Source organism: Talaromyces stipitatus, genomic scaffold (assembly GCF_000003125.1).
Source record: "Talaromyces stipitatus ATCC 10500 scf_1105507295555 genomic scaffold, whole genome shotgun sequence".
Classification (NCBI taxonomy): Eukaryota; Fungi; Ascomycota; class Eurotiomycetes; order Eurotiales; family Trichocomaceae; genus Talaromyces; species Talaromyces stipitatus.
Window position 1 is genome coordinate 2,463,967 of NW_002990116.1, and position 26,487 is coordinate 2,490,453.

Below are 26,487 nucleotides of genomic sequence, written 5' to 3' on the forward strand. Positions count from 1 at the left end.
GGCAAGGAAGAGAGGCCGACGAGAAAGCTCGAAGAAAGGCTCAGACTAAGGCAGGCTCAGGCGGCCCATTCCCGGGCTGGGATTGGCTGCAGCCGAGTGCCAAGCTTTGTCTAACCAGAATTGCCACGATCGCCTTTTGTGAAATAGATCTTTTCTGACAGTGCCCTTCTCTTGTCTCTTGTTTCTTGCTTTGGGTTGCTGTTGTCTGTTGTATTGATCTGTTGTGTAGAAAGATTCACCCTCGTTTCACTTTATTCAGTTATCACTATGTGTCTTCGTATTCGTGTTGAGACTGTTCCGTTGTTCAGCTGGACAAGGAGATTGCAGGGAATTACAATTTCTCCCCTTGCCGACGATGGATTAAATAGCTGCATTAGTCCTAAAGAAGACTAGTGCATCCTATTCAAGATTCACAATTTCAGATTCATACTATTGTTGCTTCTTTGATTCAGTATTTTCTTTCATAAGACTCTATATTCTAGAATTTTAGTATAATACTAGTACAATAAGCATTTGGTTCAAGCCAATGTACCCTTTGCACTCTGACCAGTTGAAAGCCATGGTTGTTGGCATCGCTGCCTGAGACTTCCGCCTGGCAACTACCTCAAATGGGGAGCCAACGCGCCATCAGATGGCGGTGTAGTAAGAGTGTGCTATGTACCGAAATATAAATACCGGTCGTTCATATCCCAGGAAGACTTGATTTTGGTTTCTTCTGTATCAGGGTTGAGTGGGCTCAAATGGAGATTGTTGCCTTGAGGCCTCAGGCAGCTCACAAAGCACTCTTCAGGCACGCACTGGGGAACTTAGCACTTTCCTTTTTCACCTTACATCTCCTGAATGACTTCTCCGTACATCGCATCTTCAACAAGGCCTATCAGCATGACAACTAGTACAGAACAGTGCCGTTTAACTCCGGAGACCGAAGATGTGTCTCTCACTTAATACATCAGCAAGGCCATATTTCTGGGCGTTGTAGCAAGATATCTGCAGCCCCAGAACGACAATTCACTGGGGTGGTCAAGGTTACAATGCATAAGTGAGCGATCATGCGAACGAGTGGGAGGCGATCAACCCCCGGCGACTTTGTTATCGGATAGGAGATTCATCGATGACTATTGTCAACGCAGGAAGACAGCCAGAATAGTTAATTGTGCTGGTCTCATACCGCCAATCAGGGGAGGGACCCGGAGGACGATGCCAGTTTATGGGCAAGAGGCGATAGATTTCACCGGCCGACTACGCTTATCTTATGCAAGCAGACGGCAGAAGGTGGTGGCTAAGGCAGGCTGGTTGTCGATTGATTGGACAAGAGGTGCTGAAAGTCCGAAAAAGAGCCAGGATGTGAGAGGAACACGGCAATTCGCCACCAGACGTGAATCATGCTGTTGCGACTTGCCGCTTACAGTACTTACCATTCTTTACCGGACTCAATACTGATGGTACTCGTGCCAGCCTTGCAGGGATCAGGGTTTTTTGAGGTGTTTTGCGGTTGGCTCAGCGCAACAAGCTCAACCATGGCCGCAATTTTCAGGATTCGTTTATTCGTCCCGATGAGACATACACCATCTTATCGCTTCAAATATTGGATTACGTATTTCAGTCTTCCAGTTACAGTGGGTCGATTGAATTCACATTCAACTCCAACTCTGGTTACGTGCTCCGACGGCCCGCACCCGTTCTCCTGTGGCTCTTACCCACGAATCCTTAACAAAGCCATTATGGAAATCACCTCTGATATTCTTTCTCATGCAATTCGAATTCTATTGGTACGATTTTTGTTCCAAGGTTACTCTGGGCAACCCGCCTCAATTAAGTACACTTACCGGTGATGATGTACGCAGTTGCTGGGCGGTCGCAAACCTATTGTCAAGAGGCGGCCTTAGCTACATGGTCTAACTCAGCCGACTCAAGGTTACGTCTTTATCGAGTCATCGCTAAGAAATTTGACAATCTGCGTCATTATCTTGAGCTTGTCACCTATGTTGAACGAGTACGTGTCTCTCCTTTGAGCTCGGTAACGTCAATGACCTTGAATACATCCGGGTAATACAAATACAGGAAATCAGCAGAACCGTGTTTGCAATGGCCGTCTTGGGAAAGGAGGACACTAAGTATGCATCTAACGCCGTCTAATGTATGAAAGAGGAGTCCGCGCGTGCACGAAATATTGCTGGACTTGTGTATCTTACCAGCTCAAGGTTTCCTATCCATCCACCATGTACGGACTAACAGTGGACTACAATTCCTGGCGGTTTGTCTCGTACCGGGCTGAAAGGACAATTACCTATCATTTGTATCTAGTGTAAGTTACTTCTGACTTGGCCATTGTACGTATCTTGTTCCGTCTGTACATGTTTTCTCGTACTACGCCACTCAGCGAGTAAACTGGTGTACCACGGGGCACGATTGACGTTATGAGGGTGTGTATACCCCATAAATGGTGCACACAAATTGAGACAACAGAGCGTTGATGCTCTCTGCAGGGGCATGTTATAAGCATTGGACGTTTCCTGACTTTGCTCCATGCATAGAAATGTCGCACGCGCTTTGATATGTACTACATGTGCCATGTAAGCCAACGATATCAAACTTTGCATCTCTTAGTTTTATGAACTGTATTCATGCTCATTATTCGGAGATTTTACTCGATCAATCAATTGAGCAGTTGAATATGAAAGGGAGATGGTATTTGACATGTGATACAGGCTCGCTTTGCACGTGCAACCGTGTCGATGATCTTGATCGGATTTGATCATGAAGTCGACAGCTTCGATCGCTTGAAATTAGTGATCGTGTATCCATAATAGCTGACAGGTGAATCTTCTAGTGTAAAGCGATACATGACACTCTGTAACATATGTAACTCTGAAGATTTCGTCCTGAGTATCAGACATAAATAGACGCTGACTCTTTTTTTTTTCTTTTCTTTTTCTTTTTTTCAAACAATGTCGTCTTCAATAATGTAGTATCATTGGTTCCTTAATTCAAGAAATCTGATTCGAAGAAATCTTTAGAGTCCTAGATCCTCAGTGCATATACTCTACGAGTGTAAACATCCCGATTGGCGAGACCGTATCTGTAGGGCAGGTCTGAACAGACCCTGGTCGTATGTATCCAAATTACACGTAAAAGTCTAAAAGCAAGCAACAAAAAAAAGAGTTTTCTACTGAAGCAAGCCGCGCGCATATGCTTCAGGTTGAAAATTGAAACTTCGTAAACGCATAGTTAGCGAGCTGCACTGAATTTCCTTCGATATATATAGTAGTTATTTAGTGTATAGCACAAACGTCATACAGCCCGTATATTTGAGACACGGATCATATGTTCCCTAGATAAACACTAGTATTCCAGAATTAATGACTACGCAGCTATATTTATGTGGTATTCGGAGAATTATCGCCAGTATCCGAACCACTGCGTACGGAGTGGTCCCTGTGAATAGTGGGCTCTTCCTAAGTTCCAGGTAGATTGACTAGGATGAACCCGCGGAGTATTCTGCATAGTGCATACTACTGCTCAAATCAGCCAAAAAGATATGTACGTACATATCGTGTCTCACGATAAATATGGGTTTATCTGCTTCGTCAGGTCTCTCTGATCACTCGTTGGTTAATGTTAAGCGCTTAGGTACATGGTAAATTAGGGTTGAGTTGTATGTATTTTATTGCAATATTAACTAATTGTTTCAAAATCACCGACAAGCCGGGTGCGTGGTGGGTCAGACCGAGCGGCCCGTCCAGATGACAACCAGACAAGTTGAGTGAGGGTCCTGAATCGCGTATTGTCTGTGTACTATCGCCATCAGAGATACTGTTCCAAATTCCAATACTGAACTATGTACCTGTTGAACCATCTTCATTCCTGTGCTGAATTAATGTAACATATTCTAGACCAAAAAGTACACTCTTTGGGTCGTACCCGGCTCCACCTTCGCCCGGAACGGGAAGTTTCTTCTTCTACCCGCTGCAAGTCACTCAAAGTACTTTGACACTGTTTGGCACTAGTAAAAGTATATGCACATACTAACTCCTGCATTAGTTTTGCGCTTCATTTTTCTCTTTGCAGTTGCTTTTTAGGTTGTTACTCTCGTTGTAGCTTTTATCTTGGAGTTAATATACGATTAATTGGTTGTATGTTATTTTTTGATAGAAATGAGTCTATAATTAGAGCCGAATTTGCGTCTTGCATAGGTAGTCCGTCAGACTATTATCCTTCGCTATGCCGTCCCGCTCATAGACACGCCTGCGATATCTTCGAGCTCTTTTCCCACGAAAATAGTAAAATACAAGGTACATGCTATGATAAGCCTCCTCTTCGTTGTCTCCACGTCTCCCCTCTTTTTTGATGCCGCCATGTGGGCTCACGATAGACCGAGAAAGCGGATGAAACGACCGCGTCTAATAGGACGATCTAGAAATTCTCCTGTATCGTACGGCCGTAATTTTTGTACGTTCCGTACCGAATTCGGTACATTTTCGTACAGACTCCATTTTTGCCATCATGGAAATATTGGAATATTATTATATATAATGGAGTACTTCATGCATGGTATTAGTATTCTATATTAACTAATTGTCGCTTTATTGACTAATCGGTGGTGTCATTCTTTTACTCCGTAGTTCATATCGTCAGAAGCACTGATCAACCGATTGCTTTGTGCTCGAATCCTAACCCTTTTATATGTATAGTACGTGCTGTTTAGCTATTAGTCTACGCCCTGAGAGAAACTGTAAACCTAAATCCACAGATACAAAATCTATCCATCAATACTCACCAACCAAAACGCCGAGACGCATATATATATATATATATGCACCTCCTCGGTAACTTGCATGTTCATGCTGAAAGTAAAAAGTTTTGAAGCCTTTCCTGTCGAATTATTTTTTGCTTCCTGATTCAGTAATGCAGGAAGGATCAGATCCTTTTCCGTTTGGCGCCCGCACAAGACATCTGCAGCTTTTTCTGTCTTACACCCCCCCTTGTAATAATGTAGGGATTTGATGTGCACGGCGAGGATATTTATAGTATCGAAACAATTGGCTCTTGGTTGTTGTTTTGCCGAATACTGTACATGCGTTCATCTGCATCTATGTGTACTTTATAGCTGCGTGCTTCTGCTCAATCTAATCGTGCGCAGTGAATACATGATGGGTGAATGACACGCCGTTACTCTTCCCGTCTTCTTCCTCCTCATAGAAGTCCTAAAAAGGCCTAGAGCCGAATCTGCATGGAACCTCGGGCGCCCAAACAGCCTTAGACTTAGGGGCGATTAAAGCCACCATTTCCAATTCTGTCGTAATCCATCCTTTAGTTGGAAGAATCCATGCAATAAGTTTCTTTTCAGTTAGCTTATGGGGTGACTACTAACTATTTTAGTCTAACTACGCAGTGCGTACGTTCTTTTCCTGACCGAGATCCACATTATCAAACTGTTGTTATGTTTTGCGTTTTTCCTGATTGATCTGTTTGGACTTTTATTTTCCGCTCGGTCCTTTCCTTTTTCCTTTTTCTTTTTCTTCTTTCTCTTTCTCTTCTCTTTCTCTTTATCTTTTCTTTTTCTTTTTCTTTTTCTTTTCTTTTTTTCTCTCCCTCGATCCTCCCACCCCCTGTCTGAACTCCTGCATGACGGTTATCGTGTTATGTCAATCCGGACGGTTCTCGCTCAATTCAAAAATTGAGTCGATTGCTGCATAGCCTGACTTTTCTCATTGGTTGTATCGTGTATTGTTATTTTGGTAACTGATTTACACAAGCTTGCTTTAGCCTTCCCGCTCTCTAACCCCGGGGCCTCGGGACTGGGAAAATAAAAGTAAATTACAGCGAATAACAATACTATGTACAGTTGAAAAAGGCAAATCATAGCTAAATGACTAAATAAAACAGTTAAACTAGAGTTAAACTAAACAAAAAATATAAAATACAAACATGCATACAAAAGAGAAATAATGCTTATTGCCTAGGCCCAACCATATGCTACTAAATCCAACGTACATAATCCAAATCGGTTGTTGATCTGGCGCGTTCGCTCCTTCCTTTCTTCTTCTTTCCTTCCTTCCTTCCTTCCTTCCTTCTCTCTTCTTTCCCTTTACATCTCGTTCGCTCCTTCTCTCTTTCCCACACCCCCTCCTTCCCCCTGCCACGCATCGCATGTTCTCTTCCTCTATCTTCTCTCTTCTCTCTTCTCTCTCTCTCTCCCTCTCCCTCTTCCTCTTCCTCTTCCTCGTCCCCTCCCCTCTCCATCCTCTCATTCGCTTCTATTCCCTTAAGATCATGTTCTAGCACCCCGAATCAATCTTTCGTTACATATTCTTACTTTCAATTACCCCAACCCGGTCAATTATAGAAGGAGGAAAGTAAAGAGCAGATTCAACAACGTCATCCGCATCCTGCGCGCGCAATACATCAGGGCACTCAATAGACTTGCCTTGCGATACTCTCAATTTCTGCAATTACACTCTCGTTCAACTATCGCGTGCACATACACCTACACGCGCAGGAATTATCATCTTCAGGCTTGCATCGCCTCGACACTCTTTCGTCTTGTCGCCGCCATATCACGACGTATTGATCTCTCTTCCACCAACAGAAGAGCAGCAGACGTACGACATACTAAGATCTATCTACGTACTTATCATATCTGCATGCGTATGACCTGCCAGCTTCTCTGTTGCTATTCATGAATCCAACTTCTACTTGTCGACTTTCCCCTTTGCGCCTCGGCTTATCTTGCTGCTGTGTCTCCAACAATTACTCCCAACACCCCTCCACTTGGTTCTACCGCGTGACGCAGCTAAGGATCTAGGCGCCTGAATCACGGTTTTTGGGAGGTTTTTGTCTACTTTTAACGATTTACTGTTTTTCGTTTTGTCTCAAAAGTCGCCTGCCGCCTGTGTACCGTCGTTTGTTCCCTGTACCGCTTCCACTGCCCTCGTTACATCCCTGGAAACGAAGTACCCTAAAGTTATTTTCTTCAAGCGTATACGAATTCTTATCTGAGTCAGCTTGGTAATTCATCGTCTCTCCTCATGGTTATTACCAGGACATGTCGGATCAACATGGCCGAGATTGGACGGAGGAGGAGAAGGTAAGCCTTTGTTTCTCTCCTGTCGTCACTGGATTGTTTACCGGAGTGACTTCGATGGGGTGACCAAGCAGGTACATTTGCTAACATAACGGCTTTCAGTATGCTCTGCTCACTGTGATATTGAGAAATTCCGGCGTTCCTTCAACGTCCTTGTTTGGTATCTTTCGTCAGTTCAATGTTTCACCACCATGGCCTGATATGCCATTGCCGCCAGGTACGATGACGCTCTCAGTCCAGTACTCAAGTTTTTCTATAATATAGTTTATATCAAGGTGCTGACACATATAGGTCGCTCCCTAAATGAATGTCGCCAGCAATTCGAGTCAATGTGGCAGACCCATCAGTCGCAGCCGTCGTACCGTCAGCCAGAACCATGGCAAGGCCCACTTCCACCAGCTGCATTCCCAGCTATGAATCCAGGCCCAGCGCATGCGCCTCCTCACCAGGCGCCTCATGATGCGTTCGGATCACGAAAAAGGCCATTCTATCCACCGGAGAGGCCCCCGGCATTTCCACGCGCAATCCAGCCTCGGCCCCCACTCAGTGGTGGTCAGTTCAGCAGTGAAAGTGGCTCGCCAGCCCCGACATCTCCAGGTTGGGTAGAAGGTGCTGCAGGAAAGAGTGCAGAGCCTCCTCGAAAACGAGGTCGACCAAGCAAAGCGGAATCCGAACGACGGAAAGCAGAGGCAGAAGCTCGAGGCGAGACTTACCCTGCGCCTCGACGTAGGACATCGATGGGCAAGTTGCCAGCTACACCTTCAGGCGCAGCTAGCGCCACGAGTGACAGTTCAATGGTTTCACCAATGCAGACAGCACAGACACCGGAAATGCCAAAGCAAGATAAAGGACCGGAGGCTCCCGTATCGACAGGTCAAGCCACTCGTGCAAGCCCACTTACTTCAGAAGTACCAGATACGGATCCAGTACGAGGGATAATCAGGTCACAAGCGAATCAAGACCGAAGGCTTCCACTACCCCATGAATTTGGTGCTCGAACATCACCTCCCGAGTCTATCTACTCTCATACTAGAGCTATGGAGCATCCATATCATGGCCTGTCCACATCCCGACCGGAGGAAAACACAACACAACCGACGACTGCTCGTCAAATCATTCAACATTCGGAAGCACCTACTTCTGGGGGAGGATACTTGCCGGCTATATCTCATTCAGCAGGAGCGACGACTTGACAGACATGACATTGCACTTTGAATCATGTCATGAGTGTGACGATTGTGACGCACTGATGAAACTTCAGCGCCTTGCTCTTTTTTAAGCGATTTACACTTTGGGCTCTTTTTTGTTCCTAGAAAGAGCCTTTTTTTTTTTTTTTTTTTTTGTGATTTTGCTGATGCCCCACGAATATGTGAAGGGAAGGATTTGTTTGCGACACACGTGTTATGGTCTCAATGGTACACGCTGAAACATTAAGATCCGTCAAGACCATACGCCGTCTCAAACGATATGATAGGAGGAGCATAATGCGTTACGAACGGACGAATTGATACAACTGCTTACCGACTAATGATGCATGCTGATCTCGACTTATTGATTTCTTTTCTCCGTTCCAATCAACTTGTCGGTTGTGGATAACCACATCAATTCCGATGAGTCGTTATGCGATATTCTTTATGCGACAATCAGCCATGAAGCAACAATCTTTTTATGCAGTCAGTTTTGTTACTAGAGCTTGCTTTGGATTCCGACATGAACGCCGGAAAGGACGTTCCACGAAAGCCCTGATGCTGGTAATCGTGATCGACCTAACGACTATACGGACCTAATTTTGCGCTCGCCTTCGCACTCATTTTCTGCTTATGACAGTATCTACCGACATTGCTCTTTTGTCTCGTTCTATTCAATGTATTGTGTCATATGATTGTTTTCCAGAATTTTGGGTGGTTTATTTCTCACTTCGCTTTGAAGAGGAATCTTTTCGAACATAATCGTTATTTCCTTCGAAGTACAGGAACATTACCATGTTCATGCTTTTAATGCCATTTACGGCCTGTATTGGTTGAGTTGTTTTTATAGTGGATACATAATGTATATTAGATTTTCGAAGGAATGATTTTTATACCATACAATTGAGTACAATACAGGTAGGATAGAAGCATATCTTCAGGCTTCTTCATTGGATTCACTCGGAACGTAATAGTAATCCCAATCTTGGTGTATATCTAGAGGTAGCCTCAAAACCGACATCAATGGCAATCAACGATCGAAGAAAATGGTATTCATTCATTATAAAAATATAAGAACGGAGTAAAATAGACAAATGCTGTCGTAAGTAATATCAACAATTGATCATCTGATCCAGAGAGAAAAGTAATTATGCTGGTAGTATTTGCTTGACACCAATCACCACAGGTAGGTAGACTGTATACACTTCAATTCAACACCCCTCTCCCATCGTTCTCCTTATCTGTCATACTCTCTTTCCCTCCTTTTGCCGCCGCCAGAACATGCCCAAAAGCCGCCCCAGCAGAAGCAAAAGCACCCGATGCTTTATCACCAACTTGAAGAATAACCGACTCCGAACGTATTTTCTCTTCTCCTTCTTGTTTTTGGTCATGTTGTTGACTATCAAGAATTTGCGACGACGACGACGACGAAACCATCCTCAAAACCTCATCTAAATGCATCTTCTTACTCTCCACCCGTCTCGTAAGATAGACTTTTGTCGCCGCCGAGTCCCGTCTAGCGAGACTACGACGTTTGATACGCTCAATCTCTTCGCGGTAGGCTGTTTCGTAAATATCGATTTCTGATGCGCCTGGTGATTCGCTAATAATTGGCACGGAGTCGGTGTCGATTGGTGTGCCTGTTTGTGGGAATTCGGGGATTCCGTCGATAGAGGTATCTGGCACGCTTAGGGGGGAGAGGATTGGTCTTTTGAGTTTTTCGTTGTTGTTATTATCATTACTGGGTTCGTTGCCATCGTCGTAGGTGGAAGGGAATTCGCCGGTGAATGTTGATGGTCCGATATGTAGGAATGGGAGGTCTTCTTCTAATGGATCTCGGGCGTGGCCTCGTGTTCCTTCAGATGTGCTTCGACACGGAGATCCTTCTTTCGATGATGATTTTGCTGTTGTAGCTGCTGCCGCAGCTTTCATGAAGAACGCTTTGCTCTGTCTGTTTGCGACGTTCGAGCCCTGTCTTTGCGGTGATCGTCCCCTGAATGACTCTTGTGAAGTGCTCGTTGAGCTTCTCCGGAGTAAATCATTCTCATTTATGACTTTTTTGAAAACGCCTAACGCTTCGATTCCTTCGTCTGGTTCGATTTGTAGCGGTGGTTGAACCATGTATGCGTCATGCTCGTGGCCGAGGATACTGTGTATTACTGGGACTGCTTTCGATGGATCAACGAGTTTCTTGAATTTGCTGACGGCTTTCATCTGTGTATGCTATTAGAGGTTGCTGTTTTTGGAGATGTTTAGACGTACCACTGAGAAGAGATTCTCGACATTATGTGTTATAGCTGATACCATTTCTTCCTCCGTAGGTAGCTCAACCACTTGTGCAGTATTTTCCTCCTCGGGAAGCAATGGGTCTTCGCCATTTTTGGTAACCCAGGGATGATTCTGTGCACGTTAGTACATTAAATATACATGACTTGAGAGGCACGCACCCGTAACTCTGACATGGTGATTCTTTTAGCAGGATCCTTCTCCAGAATCCTGTGCATCAAATTCTTAAACTCCTCATCCTGCTCATCTCCCAGATTGAAATCATCATTGCGAATCGACTCGTATAATTCGAATATGCTCTGCTTCTCAAACGGGATACGTCCATAACGCAAACAATATAACGTCACGCCCATAGACCATATATCGGCCGCTTTCCCAGAGACATCACCATGTTTGACAACGCACAGTTCTGGAGGCAGAAATGCCGGAGATCCCGCTGATTTTGCTGTGTACATATTAGAATCCTTAGCGAACATTTCGGAGACACCAAAGTCGACGATTTTCAGCACGTCATCCGATGTAAGGAGACAATTATCCGGCTTGATATCCCTATGAACGATGCCTTGAGCGTGCAGATATTCAATACCGAGAATGAGGTCGCGGAACCATAATCGACACCTTTCATCTTCGTACGGGTCCGATTTTTGTTCTAAGCCGACTTTCATGATAACCCCCTTTTTGCACATTTCCATCACCATATATAAGGAATCCTCTGTTGGGTCGTCTAGTACCTCAATTAGTGAAACCAAGTTGTTATGATTGAGTTTCTTCATGATTGCTATCTCCTGCCTGATCAAATCTAACGGATGGCCTTCTTGGTTTTCATCTGTTCCAGATGGATGACGATGGAGCGGTGAGTTGAATCCGGTCCCTGGACGTTGTGGTCCCCGTGGTCGTCGAAGCATATGTGACTGCTGTCGTTTCCTTAACCTGGCCTTGGAGAATTCTTTGACGGCCTGCAGACGATACCATTAGCTGGCGCGTCTCTAAAAAAAAACAGGATAGTTCTCACATATTCGTTCCCATATTGATCAACTGCAAAATGCACCGCACCAAACGAGCCCCGGCCTATCTCCTGCTTGATTATGTACTGATTGATGCGATGTTGCGCAGTTCCGTCATCTTGGCTTGTTGTATATTCGGATCGGGCATTGAGTGTTTCCTGCGATCAATTGATCGTTCAGCAGATTATTCATTGGCGCAAGATAAATGTGACAGACCTTGACATGGCGCGGTGCGGTGGGTTCTCGATGCTGATGCCTTCTAGGACTTTCGTATGATGAGGAGGAGCTGTACAGGTCAAATTAGCAGTGCGTCAGCAGATAGATAGAAAGAGACATACGTATATCTCACAGGCTTCACAGGGCCGCTGGGAGTGTGCTCCGTCTCTATATCTCGAATCGGACTCGGACTTGACGCCATTCGAGGGGCATCCATGCTTATCACCGCAAGTCGAAGAAATGTTTAGAGATAAGATAATGAGCTCTGAATAGGCGCAAATTCTAACATTCAGAACTGAGGATAGGAACAGAATATTTACAACTTGAAAAATTGACAAATAAATCAATGATGGGAGGATAATGGCCAATATAAAAAAGGTTCGACCCGTTGAAGATGAAGCGGGGATGTTCTATCAAACTCGGGACTTGACCGAGCTGCCTGTTATTTATTTTATAGCAGTTACCATGTATTGACGATATGCAGCCGGGGTCCACATGGAGCAGTCTCCGAGGGTTTGACCAACAGCTGCAGAGAAGAAGAAGTGTTGAAATAGATGCAGACGCATCACGAGAAGGATATGCACATCTGTTGAATCCCTGTCGATCAATGATTGTACAGGATGATGAGTTGGCTGTTGTTCAGAGAAGTACAACGTGTTGTATCAGACGGTATCGGACGGTAATGGTACGTATTATACAGATTAATGTATCCAGCTACAGCCAATCAGGGTGATCAGTTAATACCGAGATATGTCCGCCCACGGACCTCACCGCCTTGTCTGTCTACGAGAACAACAACAGATCATCTGAAGAATCGTCACTACAGTCACTTCACCACATCCACACACAATCGAGCCATGACTGTCTACGGTTTCTACATTTTTGACCGCCATGGTGAGTTTATCGTCCTCTACTTCCTTATCAATTATTTCGAATCATCAAAACTGACCTTCGTCCAGCTGAATGCATCTACAAACGTCGCTGGCTAGGTCGTCCAGTCTCAATCAGCAGCAAATCCTCGCTTCCCACCTCACAACTACAACAGTCGAACAATGCAGGGCCCCGAGGGTCGTCGCGAAGCGCTGATGATGACGCTAAGCTCATTTTCGGAACGGTCTTTTCGCTACGGAATATGGTACGCAAACTAGGCGGAGAGGACGATAGGTATGAATATTGTTCCACATGAATAGGGGGAAGGGATGAGAGACTTACCGAGAGCAGTTTCATCTCCTATCGTACCTCGCAGTATCAGTTACACTTTTATGAAACGCCTACCAACATCAAGTTTGTCATGCTCACTGATTTGAAGTCGCCGAGTATGCGCATTGCGTTGCAGCAGATATATGTCAATCTTTATGTAGAATATGGTAAGCCATTGCCCTCTATACCGGCTTTCCGGAAGCAATCGATGCTAATGGTTTTTGTAGTGGTCAAAAATCCGCTCTCTCCTGTTGAGCACCCCGGCGGAGTTGGGGTTAATAATGAGCTCTTTGAAGAATCTCTCGAACAGTTTGTTGTTAGTACCTGTCATCCCCACTGCTTCTTATAGCCGCCCTAACTCATTAGAAACAGACTCGGGTCCTTTCTTGAAACGTTCAATTGGTGTCGGTCATCACGATTATATGGCATATCAGGCCAAATCTGTTCTTATGGATCCATAGAACCTGTCAGAAGCCTTCAGAGACTGACGAGTGCGAGACATATCGGAGGTCCTATGGACTTTCCGGGAGCACGTGCCGTGTACAACGATCCCGACGACATCCCACCCACCGTGCTTCACATCTAGACGATTCACGATAACCTGGCTGTATCAGCTCTGGGGCGAGATATCGGTCTCAAACTCCGCTCGGTGCCAAGAGAATGGAACTACGTACAAGGTTGCCACGCGGAGTCGGGACCAGTTGTACAAGATTCTTGTCCGGGATGAATAGACGTGGGAAGAACTACTTTTACGTACATAGCTACACACTTCAAGCAGACCTGTCACAGTCTCACATTTTGGCAAGTCAAAGCACGCGAGTCATGGCCACTCAAGTACCCAGGAGGATGTATTTACATAAATGCATCAAATAACTCCAGCTCTTGAATGCATTTTTTCTCAACCAGCAATAACCCTCTCATTCCTCGCAGCCTACTCTCCCGGCAAAATCCTTATATCTAACTGATCCCACCACCTCCCCTCCAAAACAAACCCCAACTGCTCATAAGCCTTAATCGCCCGATTATTCCATTTGGCCACATTCAGGCCCACCCGATGCACGAACGCCCATTCCAGACCCCGTTCAATATCCTCCGGTCCGTAACCATGAGCCTAAAACTTGGGCCCGATAATGATACCTAATTTAGCGACCCGATTGGAGTGGTTTTGGCCTTGCTGTTTTGTTCTTTCTTGCAGATTATAACTGCTAAAATACTGCTTTCAATGGACGTGGTGCGGACGTGGGTTGTCACTTTTGGTCCGATAGGCTGGCAGAAGAGTGAGATGCGTTTTCCATACTGAGGGTTCGGAGAAGAGGCTGTCGGTAGGAAAGTCGGGAGGATTGGTAAAAGGTAGTCATTTAAAATTTTTGATCTTCAGATATATCCACTGTATGTTCGATTTGACTCAGGATACTACGTAGTAGTAGGTTCCAAGGTCGTAAGTATCTTCTCCATATAATCTACCCAGCAGCTGAGTGTATGCGCGAACTACAGTAGAACCTGGCTATAACGAACAGAAGGCCCCCTCAGGCCCAAATCAATACATTGTAGTTATCAAACAAATCAGATGCCCTTCAGTCCCATATTACAGATATCCAAGCTGATATCAGTGGAAATGTGGAGCGGCCTTCCCTTCATTATAGCCAGGTTCTACTGTAGTTCAGCCTTCAGCCGTGGCTACGTAAAATGAGTGGGCGCCTTAGTCAGTACTGTTACTTACCTGCCTTTTTGGGCAATTTACCTAGGTACAGCATTAATATCAGTGCCACCAGAGCAGATGATGAGTAAACACCGCGTCTTTGTTACACACACACACATATATATATGTATCATCCCTACCACATCACACTTCAAAAACGAGTTTAACATTGAACAACATACCATCTTCACCAAGAAACAGCGCCAAAATGGCCGAATACACCATCAAAAACCGCTTCGAAATCCGCAAATTGGGACCCCAACACCTCCCCTGGGCCAAAGCAATAATAACCCACAGCAACATCTTCCACTCCCCAATCTGGAAAGAGATATACCCCTCCCACAAAACCCAACGAGCCTACAAAACCTTCGCAGCATGCGATTATCTAATATCGCACCAGATCAATTCCGGATTATCCTACGGCGTGTTTGATACGCAATACAAATTCAAGCGTGAGACATCTTCCAAAACTTCGAAAGAAGGAGGAGGAGGAGGAGGAGGGGGCGCGTTGTATTGGGATGAGAACGATGCTTCGGCGACAGGAGAAGAGTTATTATCTCAAATGGATTTCCCGCTTGTCTCGATTGCGATGGCGTTGGATCAGGCTGATCCATTGGATTTACCCCGTCTGGCTCCATTGATAGATGCCCTCCCATTCTACGCGGATGTGCAGCATCAAATCGAGAAACTCGATACGCGTGACCCTGCCACTTGGTCAGCGTCTGCTCCGAAACAGGTCATGTTACGCAACGGCACGGCTACACGAGCTGATTATGAAGGATTCGGGATAATGAAGGAGACGGCCCATTTCTTGATGCGGAAAGCTGCGAGCCAGGGATTTGGAGCGATTAGTATTGAGTGCCTTCATGATGCTGTTTGTCATGTTTGGATGAATCCGCCCGAGCCGTTTAGGGCGTCCCTTGTTGCGCAGTTTAATGTTAATCAGTATGAGAAGGAGGATGAGGAGGGGAAGGTGGTGGTGCCGTATCCGGGGGTGAATCAGTTGGCGAGTAGGGTTTTTGTGGAGTTGAAATAGTATCAAGTATTCCGGACTTCGTTTATGATGAGCCACTTAATATGGACTTTCCTGGGCATTCTTTTTATCATGTTCATAGCATCTATCCAACCAACAGAAACCTAGTGTACAAGAACGACAACGAAACATCACCTAACTCCTCCGATAACAAGGACGGCGATACACCAGCAGCCTTGATACCACAAGAAACAGAACAATTCCCATAGAGTACAAGGGCGGCAATACATCAGCAGCCTTGAATCCACAGACGAGAAAAAAACACCTTTTCCATAAGTACAAACAGAAAAGATAAAAGAAACAAGAACAATCTCCCCCCCCCTCCCCAAAAACATTGAACCAACGCTAATGTAACTGAGCATAAACCTTTGTACATGAAAAGACCACTCTAGAAGACGGGTAATGAGTTTTTTAAGTTGAATCGATGGTTAATATCGACGAGGGGGAGCAGATGGTGGAGGTGGAGGCGGAGGCGTTGGCCCGCATTGATAAGGGTTTCCATGCGAGTTATTCGGATAGAAATAAGATGGAGGTGGCATATTTGCAGGAGTTCTTGCTGGCGGAGCCGGAGCGGGTACAGGATGAAATTGGTGTTGTTGTCCTGACCCATATCGTGGGAGAGGACCACCTTGCAGTGGTGGTAGCTGACGCCTTGTGCCCATAGTAAACACATCCGGGAAACCACGTGATGGAGGGAGAGATGGTCGCCTGGGTGGTGGCATCTGCGGCTCTGGCTGCATGAATGATGGTAGCTGTTGTTGATCTGATGTCGACTGCAATGGGATTGGGAAAGCGGTCAATCGGATCGCCGACATGGGCTGTTGTGTACTGGCTGCATCTGCCAGTGCAGACAAAGCATCAGTATTACCGACGGAGAGCGAACGCCCAGGTAAGCCAGCAAGAGCATCTTCACAAGCATGAAGAAGAGCTTTCATCTTATTGTCGACAGTAGACTCTTCTTCTTGGCTGATCTCGTTCAGCTTCGCGCGCTGCAAGAAATCATCTGCGCCATGTTTCCCACTCTCGTATGCTGCTCTGGCCTCAGCGTTTTTTCGAATGATTTTAGAGGTATAACCACGAGCGACTTTCTGTTCGTTCTGATAAAATGGCTCGTGTTCATAATTAGATCCAGTGGGTTGTTCAGATGCGGTGGCAGATCTGGATGGGACTGGTTGGGGGCCATCAACATCGGGCTGCGTAAAGTCAGTTCGTGGCTCTTGTAATCCAAGCGAAGAAGCTTACCTCTGTATGCTCCTCATCCCCTGCATGCTGTTGTCCTTCGACTACCTGCATGTATTCGCCTGCTGCGGCATGAAAAATCTCATCTTGGATGTTGAAAGCATTGGCCTGAATTCAAATATTAGCTTCGATCATGCAACAAGACAGACATGCACAACGTACTTCATATCGGGTTTGAATGATTTGTGTTTCGGCCTCCTTGACGATGTCCGCCTGTTGCACACGAAGACGGTGCTCGTTTTCTAAAATATCCAGTCTCTTTTGCAGGCCAGCTTGAAGCTGGGAGTTTACTTCCTCGAACTCAGGAACCTTAAGGTGGGCATTTTTATCACGGGCAAGATCCCTGTGTGAACGTGCAGCCAATTCGCTCAAAATGAGTTTGTGAGTAGCTCCGAGTTTCTTGAAATTCTGTTTCAATACTTTCTGCCGATCAGAAAGCTTTTGGGCAATGGCCGTAAGTGGAAGAGAAGGATCCAGTTCGATATCAGAATCCTCCTCATTCTCCTTTCCCTTCTTTCCACCATTACCTTTACCTTTTTTCGCATAGCTGCCCAAATTCTTGAGATTGCCTTTCTTTTTGCGACCACCTTTTCCGCGGCTTGTAGTACCTGAGCCGCTAGCGGTTCCATTCTGCCTTGAGCCTGTGCGGTTACCGTCTTCAGTGTGGGTCATTTCTGCAGATTCGTTTTGGTTGCTTTCCGAGCCTTGGGTGCCTTGCACTTCCCCGTTAAATGCAGACTCCTTTGCAACTTTTGCTTTCTTTGCAACAGTGAGAGAGGTATCTGTGTTAGCTTGTTCAAGCTTTCGCTTCCGACCACGAGTACGTGGTAAGGTCAGTTGTTTATCAGACTTTATGGTCTCTGTATCACTGCTCTTAGGAGTCAAACGTGATGTCTGGTTTGGATCAGAGCCTGCTGAACTCTGTTCGGTTTGTATGTTATTGGCAGTGATGTTTGAGTCTGTAGGCCCAGTCGAAGATTCAGGAGATGCTTGCGGAGGTAGTTCCGGCGCCGGTGTCTGTTTACGTGCTTTTAGCCTTGTAGAGAACCTGGTCGCCTGAGGAACCTTAGTTGGTGTAGTTTCCCGACGTTCTGGAGGAGGCTCTGTAGGAACAGTATCCTCTTTTGAACTCGTGTCAGAAGATATATAGGTATTTAATAGTTCACCACCAGCAGCCTGACTTTGTGCCGAGGTAGCAGCTGCTGCTGCTTTGCCTCGTTTGCTGCGGGTTGTTGTACCCTTTTTTGCCGGGGGAGCAATGCCTTGAGTAGAGGGATCTGAAAAATATCAGTCATGAGAAGTTAATAATATATATGAGACACGTACCAGCAGAAACTTCATTTGATGAGTTGGCGCTGTTTGACGCGGGTGCCTTTCGCTTTCTGCCCGCCATGGCGTGCTTCTAGCAGTGGCGTCAGTTATCAAGTTGTGTGAATATGTAACTGCAATAATTGTAGTAAATAGGTGAAGATGAAGACTTATGAGATGATAAGTGATGAGTGAAGTCAGTGATGGATTGTGTTGACGGGATGGGTAGATGTCAAGGCAAAGCGTGAAGTACCGGGAACTCGAGAGATGGATGAAGAGAGAGAAAGAAGAGGAAAGGAAAAAGCCGTCGAGGGAAACAAATAGACAGACAGTCTGCGCCCGGTTGCTAAGCAAGGACAAGAATAAGGAAGAGGTTGGCAAAAGATGATTTCAACTCATCAATTTGATAGGGAATGCCCGGATCAGATGCTTGCTATACAATACGTATTGAACAAGAGACGACGTCTTGTAGATTTGCCCGTCAGGCACCAACGAAGGTATTCTCTTCAGGATGAACTGACAAGCAAGATATTGATCGAGTGCAATAGACAAGGTTGTGGTGAATTGGAGTTGTGCAAGAGGGGAATGAAGGCAAATTGTATAGAGGTGTGTTTTGAGGGCAAACCCCAGCCATTGCTGACTACTACTTGAGAGACCTGTTTGCTCGAGAATCCTGAAATATGGCTGGCTGACACGAAGAAACACACAAAGATTGATGTAACATAGCGTGCCCTATGTCTTGGAGGTTCAAACAATGAGAGGATGACTTACCAGCTCTCGCTCCCATAGGGAGAAGGCATGAGGCGGAAGCAACACAGCGGCCAGATTGACAGTGTTGACGGGTCTATAGGGGAGAGAGGAATAAATCGAGCACTGGGCTCGATGCGTACAAGATGTAGTATTGAGGGCACAGTCAGATAGCAGAATATGGTGGTGATGGTAATAATGAGCAAATTGACATAGAGAAGAAAATAAAGTAGCGAGTGGAGCGGAAGTAGTCTTGACTAATGCTTGAGCTAGTGGACCCGCTTCTTACTTCTTACTCCGTGACTGGCCATGTATCTCTACGATAGTACTATAGTACTTTGAACGATTTGAGAGGTAATATAGACAATTGAATGTTTTTACACCTGGTAACACCCGGCATGACACCAAAAACGATAATCTACAGTCGTATTGCATAAAACGGGATTTATGGATGGCGCCCTGGATAGACGTAACGGCTGTCACGTATTGTAACATCTGTCCTTGGGCCTGTCTGTCCTCAGAGAACAGAGAGATACTCTGATGTCTCTGAAGTCTGACTGGATGGATATTCTATTTGGAAGCCCATCAACCGAATGTCACGAGATATATCTAGTAGATATATCTTCTCTTCAAAAGAACTAATCTCAATACTGTTTTCCCTAGGTTGAGGATCGGCTTGTACGGCAGCGGGTGGCCTAGGCTGCTTGTGGTTAGCACCGATCCACTCGATACTAGATCCGTTACATACTGTATTGAAAATACATAGATACAGTTGCAAAATATACACAGTATATTCTCTGTTGCTCATCATGCAGGAGGGCGAATTGCAAGACTGCATTTAAGGACGAGGAATCAGCTAGGCTTCATCAGGTGACGACTGATATTGGGAAGTACTAGTAATATTAATTACAGCATGTATAGTTACGGATCGTCCTTGAGTTTACGAGGATACTGTTAGTCCTAAAATCTCGGCAGGGAAGATGAACTGATATATATGCAGATACGACATCTCATCTACATGGTTGCTAGCATACAGGAGATGTACTATGTAGGGTTCTTCTTCATAGCAACTGGCATACTAAGTAGCCGACCAATCACATCCGGCCGAGGCAGCTCTTATGGTGCAGAGGGAACAACAGGTCGACTTCTATTTACACACTGGTGACTGATGGAAAAAAGCTGACAAATATTCGTAATCTTCCCAGTGTGTTTGAACGAAAAACCTGTGGCGAGCAGCTTAGGCTGACGTTAGCAGAGGGGAAGATTTCCTACTGCAAGTTGCGGGCCTGAGGCGGCGACCGCTTCCATCATTATCAGCTAGTTTAACTAGTGACCTTTTTGTCCGACTGCCCCCAACTTCTTTCAACAACCCATCTTCATCTGCAACAACCTTAAATCCACTCGAATCTCTCTTTGCTACCATTTCCATCACCACCTATTATTCATCGACTGGGAAAGGATCTCCATTTTCATCCACCGAGACGCCAGCCACACCTTTCAGGTGGCGTGAAGATGAAGCTCACTTTTAGAGTATGCCTAGGCCTCCTCACATCACCCCCGCCATCCTTTCTTCAGTGCTAACGTCTTGCTCCCCTACAGGATCTCAAACAGCAGAAATTTACCATCGAGGCCGAGCCCACAGAGACAGTATGTAGCCTTTCGATCTTCTCGATGCGTTTCCCCTCCGACACCAATCGTCCCGACATGCGGGGCTAACACTTCACTTATGAATAGGTCGGCCAGGTAAAAGAAAAGATCGCCCGAGAGAAAGGATGGGAGGCATCGCAACAAAAATTGATCTATTCAGGTGCGTACAATATATTATCATGAATAGAAGCAGTTTTCTTTTCTTTTCTTTTTTTTTTCCGACGTGCACGAGCTGACTGGCATTAGGCAAAATTCTTCAAGATGCGAACACTATTGAGTCTTACAACATCGAGGAGAAGGGTTTCATAGTATGCATGGTGTCAAAAGTATGTATCTCGTGCACTCTGATTATCCAAAAGGTTATCACAAAACTAATAATATATTCGGATAGCCTAAGCCCGCCGCTGGAGGTCCTTCCACGCCAGCCAAAGCAGCGCCACCTGCAACCCCAAGTGCACCAGCCCAAGCTCCCTCGGCTTCTACAGCCGCCGCTCCACAAGTCCCTTCAACACCAACTCCAGCGTCTTCCGGGGCTACCACCGCTGCTACAGGCGAGGCAGCAGCATTCAATGACCCATCAGCTCTGGCCATGGGTTCTCAGGGAGAAGCGGTGATCTCACAGATGGAGGCGATGGGTTTCCCGCGCGCTGATATCGATCGTGCTATGCGGGCTGCTTTTTTCAATCCAGACCGTGCTGTGGACTATCTGCTCAATGTAGGGTCGACAGAAAGAATTCGAGATGATATTACGGAGAATGACTAACCGGTTACTACCTAGGGCATTCCCGAAAACATCCAGCAGGAACAGACTCAAGCTCGCGCCGCCGCAACCTCTCCAGCACCAGCACCAGCACCAGCACCAGCCACCACGCCCGCTGCCCCTGAAGCCACTGGCAACGAACCAGTGAACCTATTCGAAGCCGCTGCGCAAGCAGGCGGTACAGGCCGTGGAGCAGCAGGTGGGGCGGGAGCTGGAGACGCTGGTGCATTGGGCAATCTCGATTTCCTTCGCAACAACCCTCATTTCCAGCAGTTGCGACAGCTTGTACAACAACAACCGCAAATGCTCGAGCCTATCCTGCAACAAGTCGGAGCAGGGAATCCGCAATTGGCACAGTTGATTGGTCAGAATCAGGAGCAATTTCTCCAACTTTTGGCGGAAGACATGGGTGATGAGGGTGAACTTCCTCCTGGTGCGCACGAGATTCGTGTTACGGAAGAGGAACGTGATGCAATTGAACGAGTTCGTCCTGCCTCCTCCCTTTCTTTCTTTATATATATATAAACGCAAGAAGCTAACCAATACTACAGCTCTGCCGTCTTGGTTTCTCCCGAGACTCAGTCATTCAAGCCTACTTTGCCTGCGACAAGAACGAGGAATTAGCAGCAAACTTCCTATTCGAGCAACCCGACGAAGGCGATGACCAATGATTTTTCCTCTCGACTAGCTGCTACGTCTGTCAAATAGTATCTCCCATTTTTCCTCTTTGCTTAATTCCTCATTAGTGATCTCAAATTCCCATGATGTTTATTATTCATTATTATCCGTGGATTATGGATGAATTTAAGCGTGTTCCTTCTTTTCTGTATTCCTTTACATATATCTAGCTATCGATATAGCAATGAAGTGGAAACCCTTATCATTCTGTACTGCATTCAAAAGGAGACCGCTTTGTGCAGGCCGTTGGGACGGTTTATCGGGATCTAATACGTCAACTACTTTAGCAAGATAGCTCGATGGTGAAATTCAACAGCTCGACCTGACTACACAAATCAATGATGAATGTAATCGACGCCAAATCGCTCGCCGTCGACCGCGTCATACTCAGCTTAACTCACAGATCGCTCACTGAGCAGGATCCAGCATGGAGAGCCTTCAGAGGCGCAAGTTTTGCTAATATCGAATGTGTTTCCCGCGTATGGTCATTTCTTGAACCCGGGAGACTTGTTTATAACCGCACATGCCATTAACAAGACCAAACTCTTGATCATTCTGGCAGCTCGGAAGATCTTCTAGAACATCCAGACATCAAGCTGTAATACTCTTCTGAATCCACTGCTTTCGAGAAGAGCATTGTTGCCACTGAAGAGACAGTTCCCCTGTTCTGGAGAAGATTGCGACAATAAGGGGAGGGGGCCATTCTTTGGAATTTCGAACCAGGAGGAGGACATTTGCCTCTGTCGGAAGCATGTTATGTTGGAGACATGAAATATGATGCTTCCATAACATACGAAACCCTATTCTCATCCACTTGTTCACCGTGAAGCCTTGGAGGATGTGCTCTGGTAAGTATCTAAAGAGGTCTTCAGCATCCCACACCAGAACTGGTCATCATCAATGTCCATTCCAGCAAAAGTCAAATGTCACTTCCGCCGTATCCAAACGGATGTCACGCATTCGTGGACTGAGAAAGTCACCGAGACACCTGCCACAGGTGCAGCCAAACTTCAAAAGTGACAACTCGGCTTCCGACAGTCGTTCCGGGATAAGTCCTTTTAGCAGAGCAAAGCAGGAGGTTGTCGAGAATCATATCCTGAGTACCGATCTTATACATCTTTGCCCTTGCAAAAACATACTGGTGGATTCTCCGTTTCTGATCCATTGACTCCTCCAGAGCATCACTTGGTGTGCTTCCCTCGGCATTCACTGTACGACATAGTTCCGGCTTGTTGTCCATCACCCAGCGTGTGCTCTGTGGCTTTGATGAACATGAGGCAAGGTGAAGAATGGTATTACCATCTTAATCCCCAGCGTCCCGTCTCGTATCGTCTAAAGAGATGCCATTGAATATATCCCGTAGCTGTGCGAGACATTCTTTATCATCAATGGTCGAAAGTCTCTTGGCTAAACTATGCATTTCCGGTGTAAACGACGCCTCCTCGAAAGGAAATAAGCCAAAATCCTGCTCTGGTGCTATAGTATGACTTGGATGGTCTGGATACGGCGCATAACCAAGCCACCGCGAGGAACCGATTTATCTAAAGCCAAGTCTTGTCCAGAACCGGAGTACTTTATCTATATTCTCAGACTACTCATCATCTGCGTCGTCACGCTGCCGGTTTTCATGTCCAATCTCACTAAAACGTATTTTAGGCGAGGTTACGACAAAGAAGTGTCTGCTTTTCTTCTCAGTGAGATCCGGTATTGCATGGACTACCTTCGAACTTAGTCCTTTAGGTTGATTGCAAATATATCCGATAATAAGTATATCCCCATTGTTCAGCTCGTCGTTCCACATCCCCATTTAATCGGATGGTTCTTGAATTTGGGCTGTATACATCCATATCGATCAAAGACCTCAAATGCTAGTTCGACCAATGCATGATCTGGTTCTTCCATGTCATTCCAGAAACGATCCGCAATTTCGTTTCTTCGAATCAGTAAAGCGTTACAGACTGCAGTCTATTGTGAACAATGTTGAAATGTGGCTTCCCCTTGAATCATTTCCAGCCATTCGAAGTCCGGATAAGAATCTACAAATAGTCCTCCCACTCTGAAATATGACTGTCTAGATCGGGATCCAGATCTTCGTCATCGGTGTCCCAGGATATGACTCTATCGTTCAGTATTTCCGTATTTTCTCTCACGTGCCCTTTTCCAATGTCGGATTCGGTAGCCATCGTTAACCTGTAATTTGGCGAAGGTCTTGCTGAAGTAGGATGTAGGTTTTATCGAGTAGCTTTGGTGGGCGAAAAGAGCTTCAAGTGTACTTGCAGTGTTCTTTTTGGTCTGATGATGTTTCTTTTGATCACTTCTCCCAGACCGTCGCATTGAGCTCCGTCGCGCGAGTGAACAACAAGAAATGCATATGGTACAAGAAAGATGGCGAACGAGGCCATTAGTTGCTTATACAGACACTATTAGGCGCCATCGTTCCTCTTTTGTCCATTGCATGTGGCACAGGAGGTCTCGGATGAGTATAGAGAATATAGCGTTGCTGGGATTAGACAACTCGTTTCAGCCTTGCCTAAACTGTCTTCCTTTGTGGCTACTTTTTATTTTCTTTTTCTTCCAGCTCCGCGACGATATTCTAAGTCGTACTTCACTCACTCTTCTCCCTCAACGCCACGACCAGTTCATGGAAGATTACTCAAATCTTCCTGGAGAAAAGCGCATTTCCAATGTTCATCGAATCAAACTTCTACCCAATGACTATAAGCGAAAGTTTCTGAGACGCGGCGAGACTGTGGTCCAGCATTCCAGGCAGGCTGGACCCGACCGTTTCTCGGAGTTCAACTGGGAAGCGGGCGCATGGAGAGTTATCTTTGGAAGACTTCAAGATGACGAACGACTGCGCATGTTAGTCAAAAATTAACCGTTCCTCCTTGGCAAGAAACGTAATTCACTTATTTGAGTGTCATCTTCTTGCTACTCTAGGGATAAGCGCGAATATAACTACAAGGCGACTGCTCTCGACTATTTGCAGGTTGAGGGTTCCAAATTGGTGTATATGGGCAAAAGGATTCCTGACATTACGTTCGGTTTGTCGGCATATGAATCCGGAGACCCAGCATACGAGGGCGTTGATGAGAGGGAAAGAAGAATTCGAAGATTTCTTCAAAAGGGTCGTCTGGGATATGATATATGGAAATCGGATGTATTCTCTTTGACCATGGATCCAACATACACTTCTCTTCCCCATTCGCAGTATACGAAGCAAAGAAGAACGAAAAGTTCGGAACTTCAGGTGAGGCTACAGCTGAAACTAGTATTCAATGCCTATTTTCAAATGACGGACGGCCTCGTTCGTCAACCTGAGAAAAGGGAGAACCAGTCGTCCGAGAGTAGGATACTTGCTATATTTGGCTTCACGTCTAGCGGCAACAGATGGAATATGTATGTTGGTTACCTTCCTGATTGCGCTCACAATGATGCTGAAGCAGATCCTCTTTGTGATGATGATAGCGTGAGTGGAAAGTCCCTGATCTCTTATATCATCATCCCTGAGCTGATTTCCCCTCAGCATATGAAATTAATATGGTGGGGGAACACATGTACTGCAAAGACTATCTATGTATCAGATCACAAAACTATCCGATGTAGAGGGGAAAAAATATGTTTATATTCTTCATTTATCTGTTAAAACTCCACAGTATGGAAAGACAGATATTCCTGAACACCACACAAAACCGCGTTTAGCGGATCTGACTCGCTTTTATATTACTAGCATGTATACACACACTATTATTTATCGATAATCTACGAATCGCAATTCAAGAACCTTGATTATTTCTCTAAGTAAATAAACAGACACACGTGCCAGGAGCGCGTTTATCCACACGCCAAAAGCAAGCAGAAATTGCCGAGATTAACTCTGTTCTAGCTCAACATACGTCTCCGCCAACATACAACCTCGCTCTTAAACTTCCCACAATCGAGCAATTTTCTCCAATCTAACTTCCAAAACTGCTAGTTAGGCTGACTAGCCAACTGAACTTCTCCATATTAGGGCTAAAATGGAGGCGCAGAACGGTCAAAAAGGGCGAAAGACAACAAATAGCAGGCCGGAAGGGCTATCGGCTGGGACCAGGATGAGTGGCTTCCTCTCCCCTATTTCCTAATTGAGTTGGACGTTGAATATGGACGAATCGCTATACGAACTCGTGGAATGGCGTCCGACTCGTAAGCATCGCTTCCAATGGCAGATTTGCTCTTAGTGTTGTCGGGTGGGCTGTTCAACTAACATGTCCATAGCTCTATTTAAGTAATATGGAGGGACCCGGGCATGCGAGGTGTTTCTGTACTTGTTGTGACCTTTTTACCGTTCAGATCATAGGTCCCTTCAGTCAAGTGGTCTCTTAGAGACATCCATTCGTTTATAGTACTACGCTCTTTT

At 45.6% G+C, this 26,487-nt stretch overlaps 8 protein-coding genes across 8 annotated transcripts, besides 7 other annotated features; 4 read left to right on the forward strand and 4 right to left on the reverse strand.

Annotated features, from left to right (window-relative positions):
* The first annotated feature begins 2,913 nt into the window (after positions 1 to 2,913).
* Positions 2,914 to 2,942: a microsatellite.
* Positions 2,943 to 5,502: 2,560 nt separating this feature from the next.
* Positions 5,503 to 5,590: a sequence feature (T-rich).
* Positions 5,591 to 6,029: 439 nt separating this feature from the next.
* Positions 6,030 to 6,086: a sequence feature (CT-rich).
* A 69-nt stretch (positions 6,087 to 6,155) lies between these two features.
* Positions 6,156 to 6,241: a sequence feature (CT-rich).
* Positions 6,242 to 7,045: 804 nt separating this feature from the next.
* TSTA_120170 (uncharacterized protein) lies at positions 7,046 to 8,277 on the forward strand (the record flags this gene model as incomplete). Its single annotated transcript, XM_002482214.1, has 3 exons — positions 7,046 to 7,087; positions 7,187 to 7,301; positions 7,376 to 8,277. 3 exons carry the CDS (start codon positions 7,046 to 7,048, stop codon positions 8,275 to 8,277), a joined length of 1,059 nt encoding a protein of 352 aa, XP_002482259.1.
* A 128-nt stretch (positions 8,278 to 8,405) lies between these two features.
* Positions 8,406 to 8,426: a microsatellite.
* Positions 8,427 to 9,341: 915 nt separating this feature from the next.
* TSTA_120180 (calcium/calmodulin dependent protein kinase, putative) lies at positions 9,342 to 11,994 on the reverse strand (the record flags this gene model as incomplete). Its single annotated transcript, XM_002482215.1, has 6 exons — positions 9,342 to 10,485; positions 10,534 to 10,671; positions 10,719 to 11,513; positions 11,570 to 11,719; positions 11,778 to 11,847; positions 11,900 to 11,994. The coding sequence occupies 6 exons, from the start codon at positions 11,992 to 11,994 to the stop codon at positions 9,478 to 9,480; spliced, it is 2,256 nt and encodes a 751-aa protein (XP_002482260.1). The 3' UTR covers positions 9,342 to 9,477.
* A 625-nt stretch (positions 11,995 to 12,619) lies between these two features.
* TSTA_120190 (TRAPP complex subunit (Bet5), putative) lies at positions 12,620 to 13,968 on the forward strand. Its single transcript, XM_002482216.1, has 5 exons — positions 12,620 to 12,671; positions 12,737 to 12,941; positions 12,999 to 13,144; positions 13,205 to 13,293; positions 13,350 to 13,968. Exons 1-5 carry the CDS (start codon positions 12,635 to 12,637, stop codon positions 13,365 to 13,367), a joined length of 495 nt encoding a protein of 164 aa, XP_002482261.1. The 5' UTR covers positions 12,620 to 12,634; the 3' UTR covers positions 13,368 to 13,968.
* Positions 13,969 to 14,884: 916 nt separating this feature from the next.
* Positions 14,885 to 15,918, forward strand: TSTA_120200 (uncharacterized protein; the record flags this gene model as incomplete). Its single annotated transcript, XM_002482217.1, has 2 exons — positions 14,885 to 15,686; positions 15,818 to 15,918. 2 exons carry the CDS (start codon positions 14,885 to 14,887, stop codon positions 15,916 to 15,918), a joined length of 903 nt encoding a protein of 300 aa, XP_002482262.1.
* Positions 15,154 to 15,180: a microsatellite.
* Positions 15,919 to 16,137: 219 nt separating the features above from the next.
* Positions 16,138 to 18,341, reverse strand: TSTA_120210 (uncharacterized protein; the record flags this gene model as incomplete). Its single annotated transcript, XM_002482218.1, has 4 exons — positions 16,138 to 16,902; positions 16,952 to 17,056; positions 17,111 to 18,225; positions 18,275 to 18,341. 4 exons carry the CDS (start codon positions 18,339 to 18,341, stop codon positions 16,138 to 16,140), a joined length of 2,052 nt encoding a protein of 683 aa, XP_002482263.1.
* A 2,174-nt stretch (positions 18,342 to 20,515) lies between these two features.
* On the forward strand, positions 20,516 to 22,408 carry TSTA_120220 (UV excision repair protein (RadW), putative; the record flags this gene model as incomplete). The annotated part of the gene is made up of 7 exons (XM_002482219.1): positions 20,516 to 20,533; positions 20,603 to 20,650; positions 20,738 to 20,810; positions 20,897 to 20,976; positions 21,042 to 21,365; positions 21,429 to 21,893; positions 21,962 to 22,408. The coding sequence occupies 7 exons, from the start codon at positions 20,516 to 20,518 to the stop codon at positions 22,079 to 22,081; spliced, it is 1,128 nt and encodes a 375-aa protein (XP_002482264.1). The 3' UTR covers positions 22,082 to 22,408.
* Positions 20,844 to 20,867: a microsatellite.
* A 35-nt stretch (positions 22,409 to 22,443) lies between the features above and the next one.
* On the reverse strand, positions 22,444 to 23,328 carry TSTA_120230 (uncharacterized protein; the record flags this gene model as incomplete). The annotated part of the gene is made up of 3 exons (XM_002482220.1): positions 22,444 to 22,663; positions 22,694 to 22,944; positions 23,069 to 23,328. The coding sequence occupies 3 exons, from the start codon at positions 23,326 to 23,328 to the stop codon at positions 22,545 to 22,547; spliced, it is 630 nt and encodes a 209-aa protein (XP_002482265.1). The 3' UTR covers positions 22,444 to 22,544.
* Positions 23,329 to 23,679: 351 nt separating this feature from the next.
* TSTA_120240 (uncharacterized protein) lies at positions 23,680 to 24,271 on the reverse strand (the record flags this gene model as incomplete). Its single annotated transcript, XM_002482221.1, has 3 exons — positions 23,680 to 23,804; positions 23,888 to 24,053; positions 24,239 to 24,271. 3 exons carry the CDS (start codon positions 24,269 to 24,271, stop codon positions 23,680 to 23,682), a joined length of 324 nt encoding a protein of 107 aa, XP_002482266.1.
* Positions 24,272 to 26,487: the final 2,216 nt, after the last annotated feature.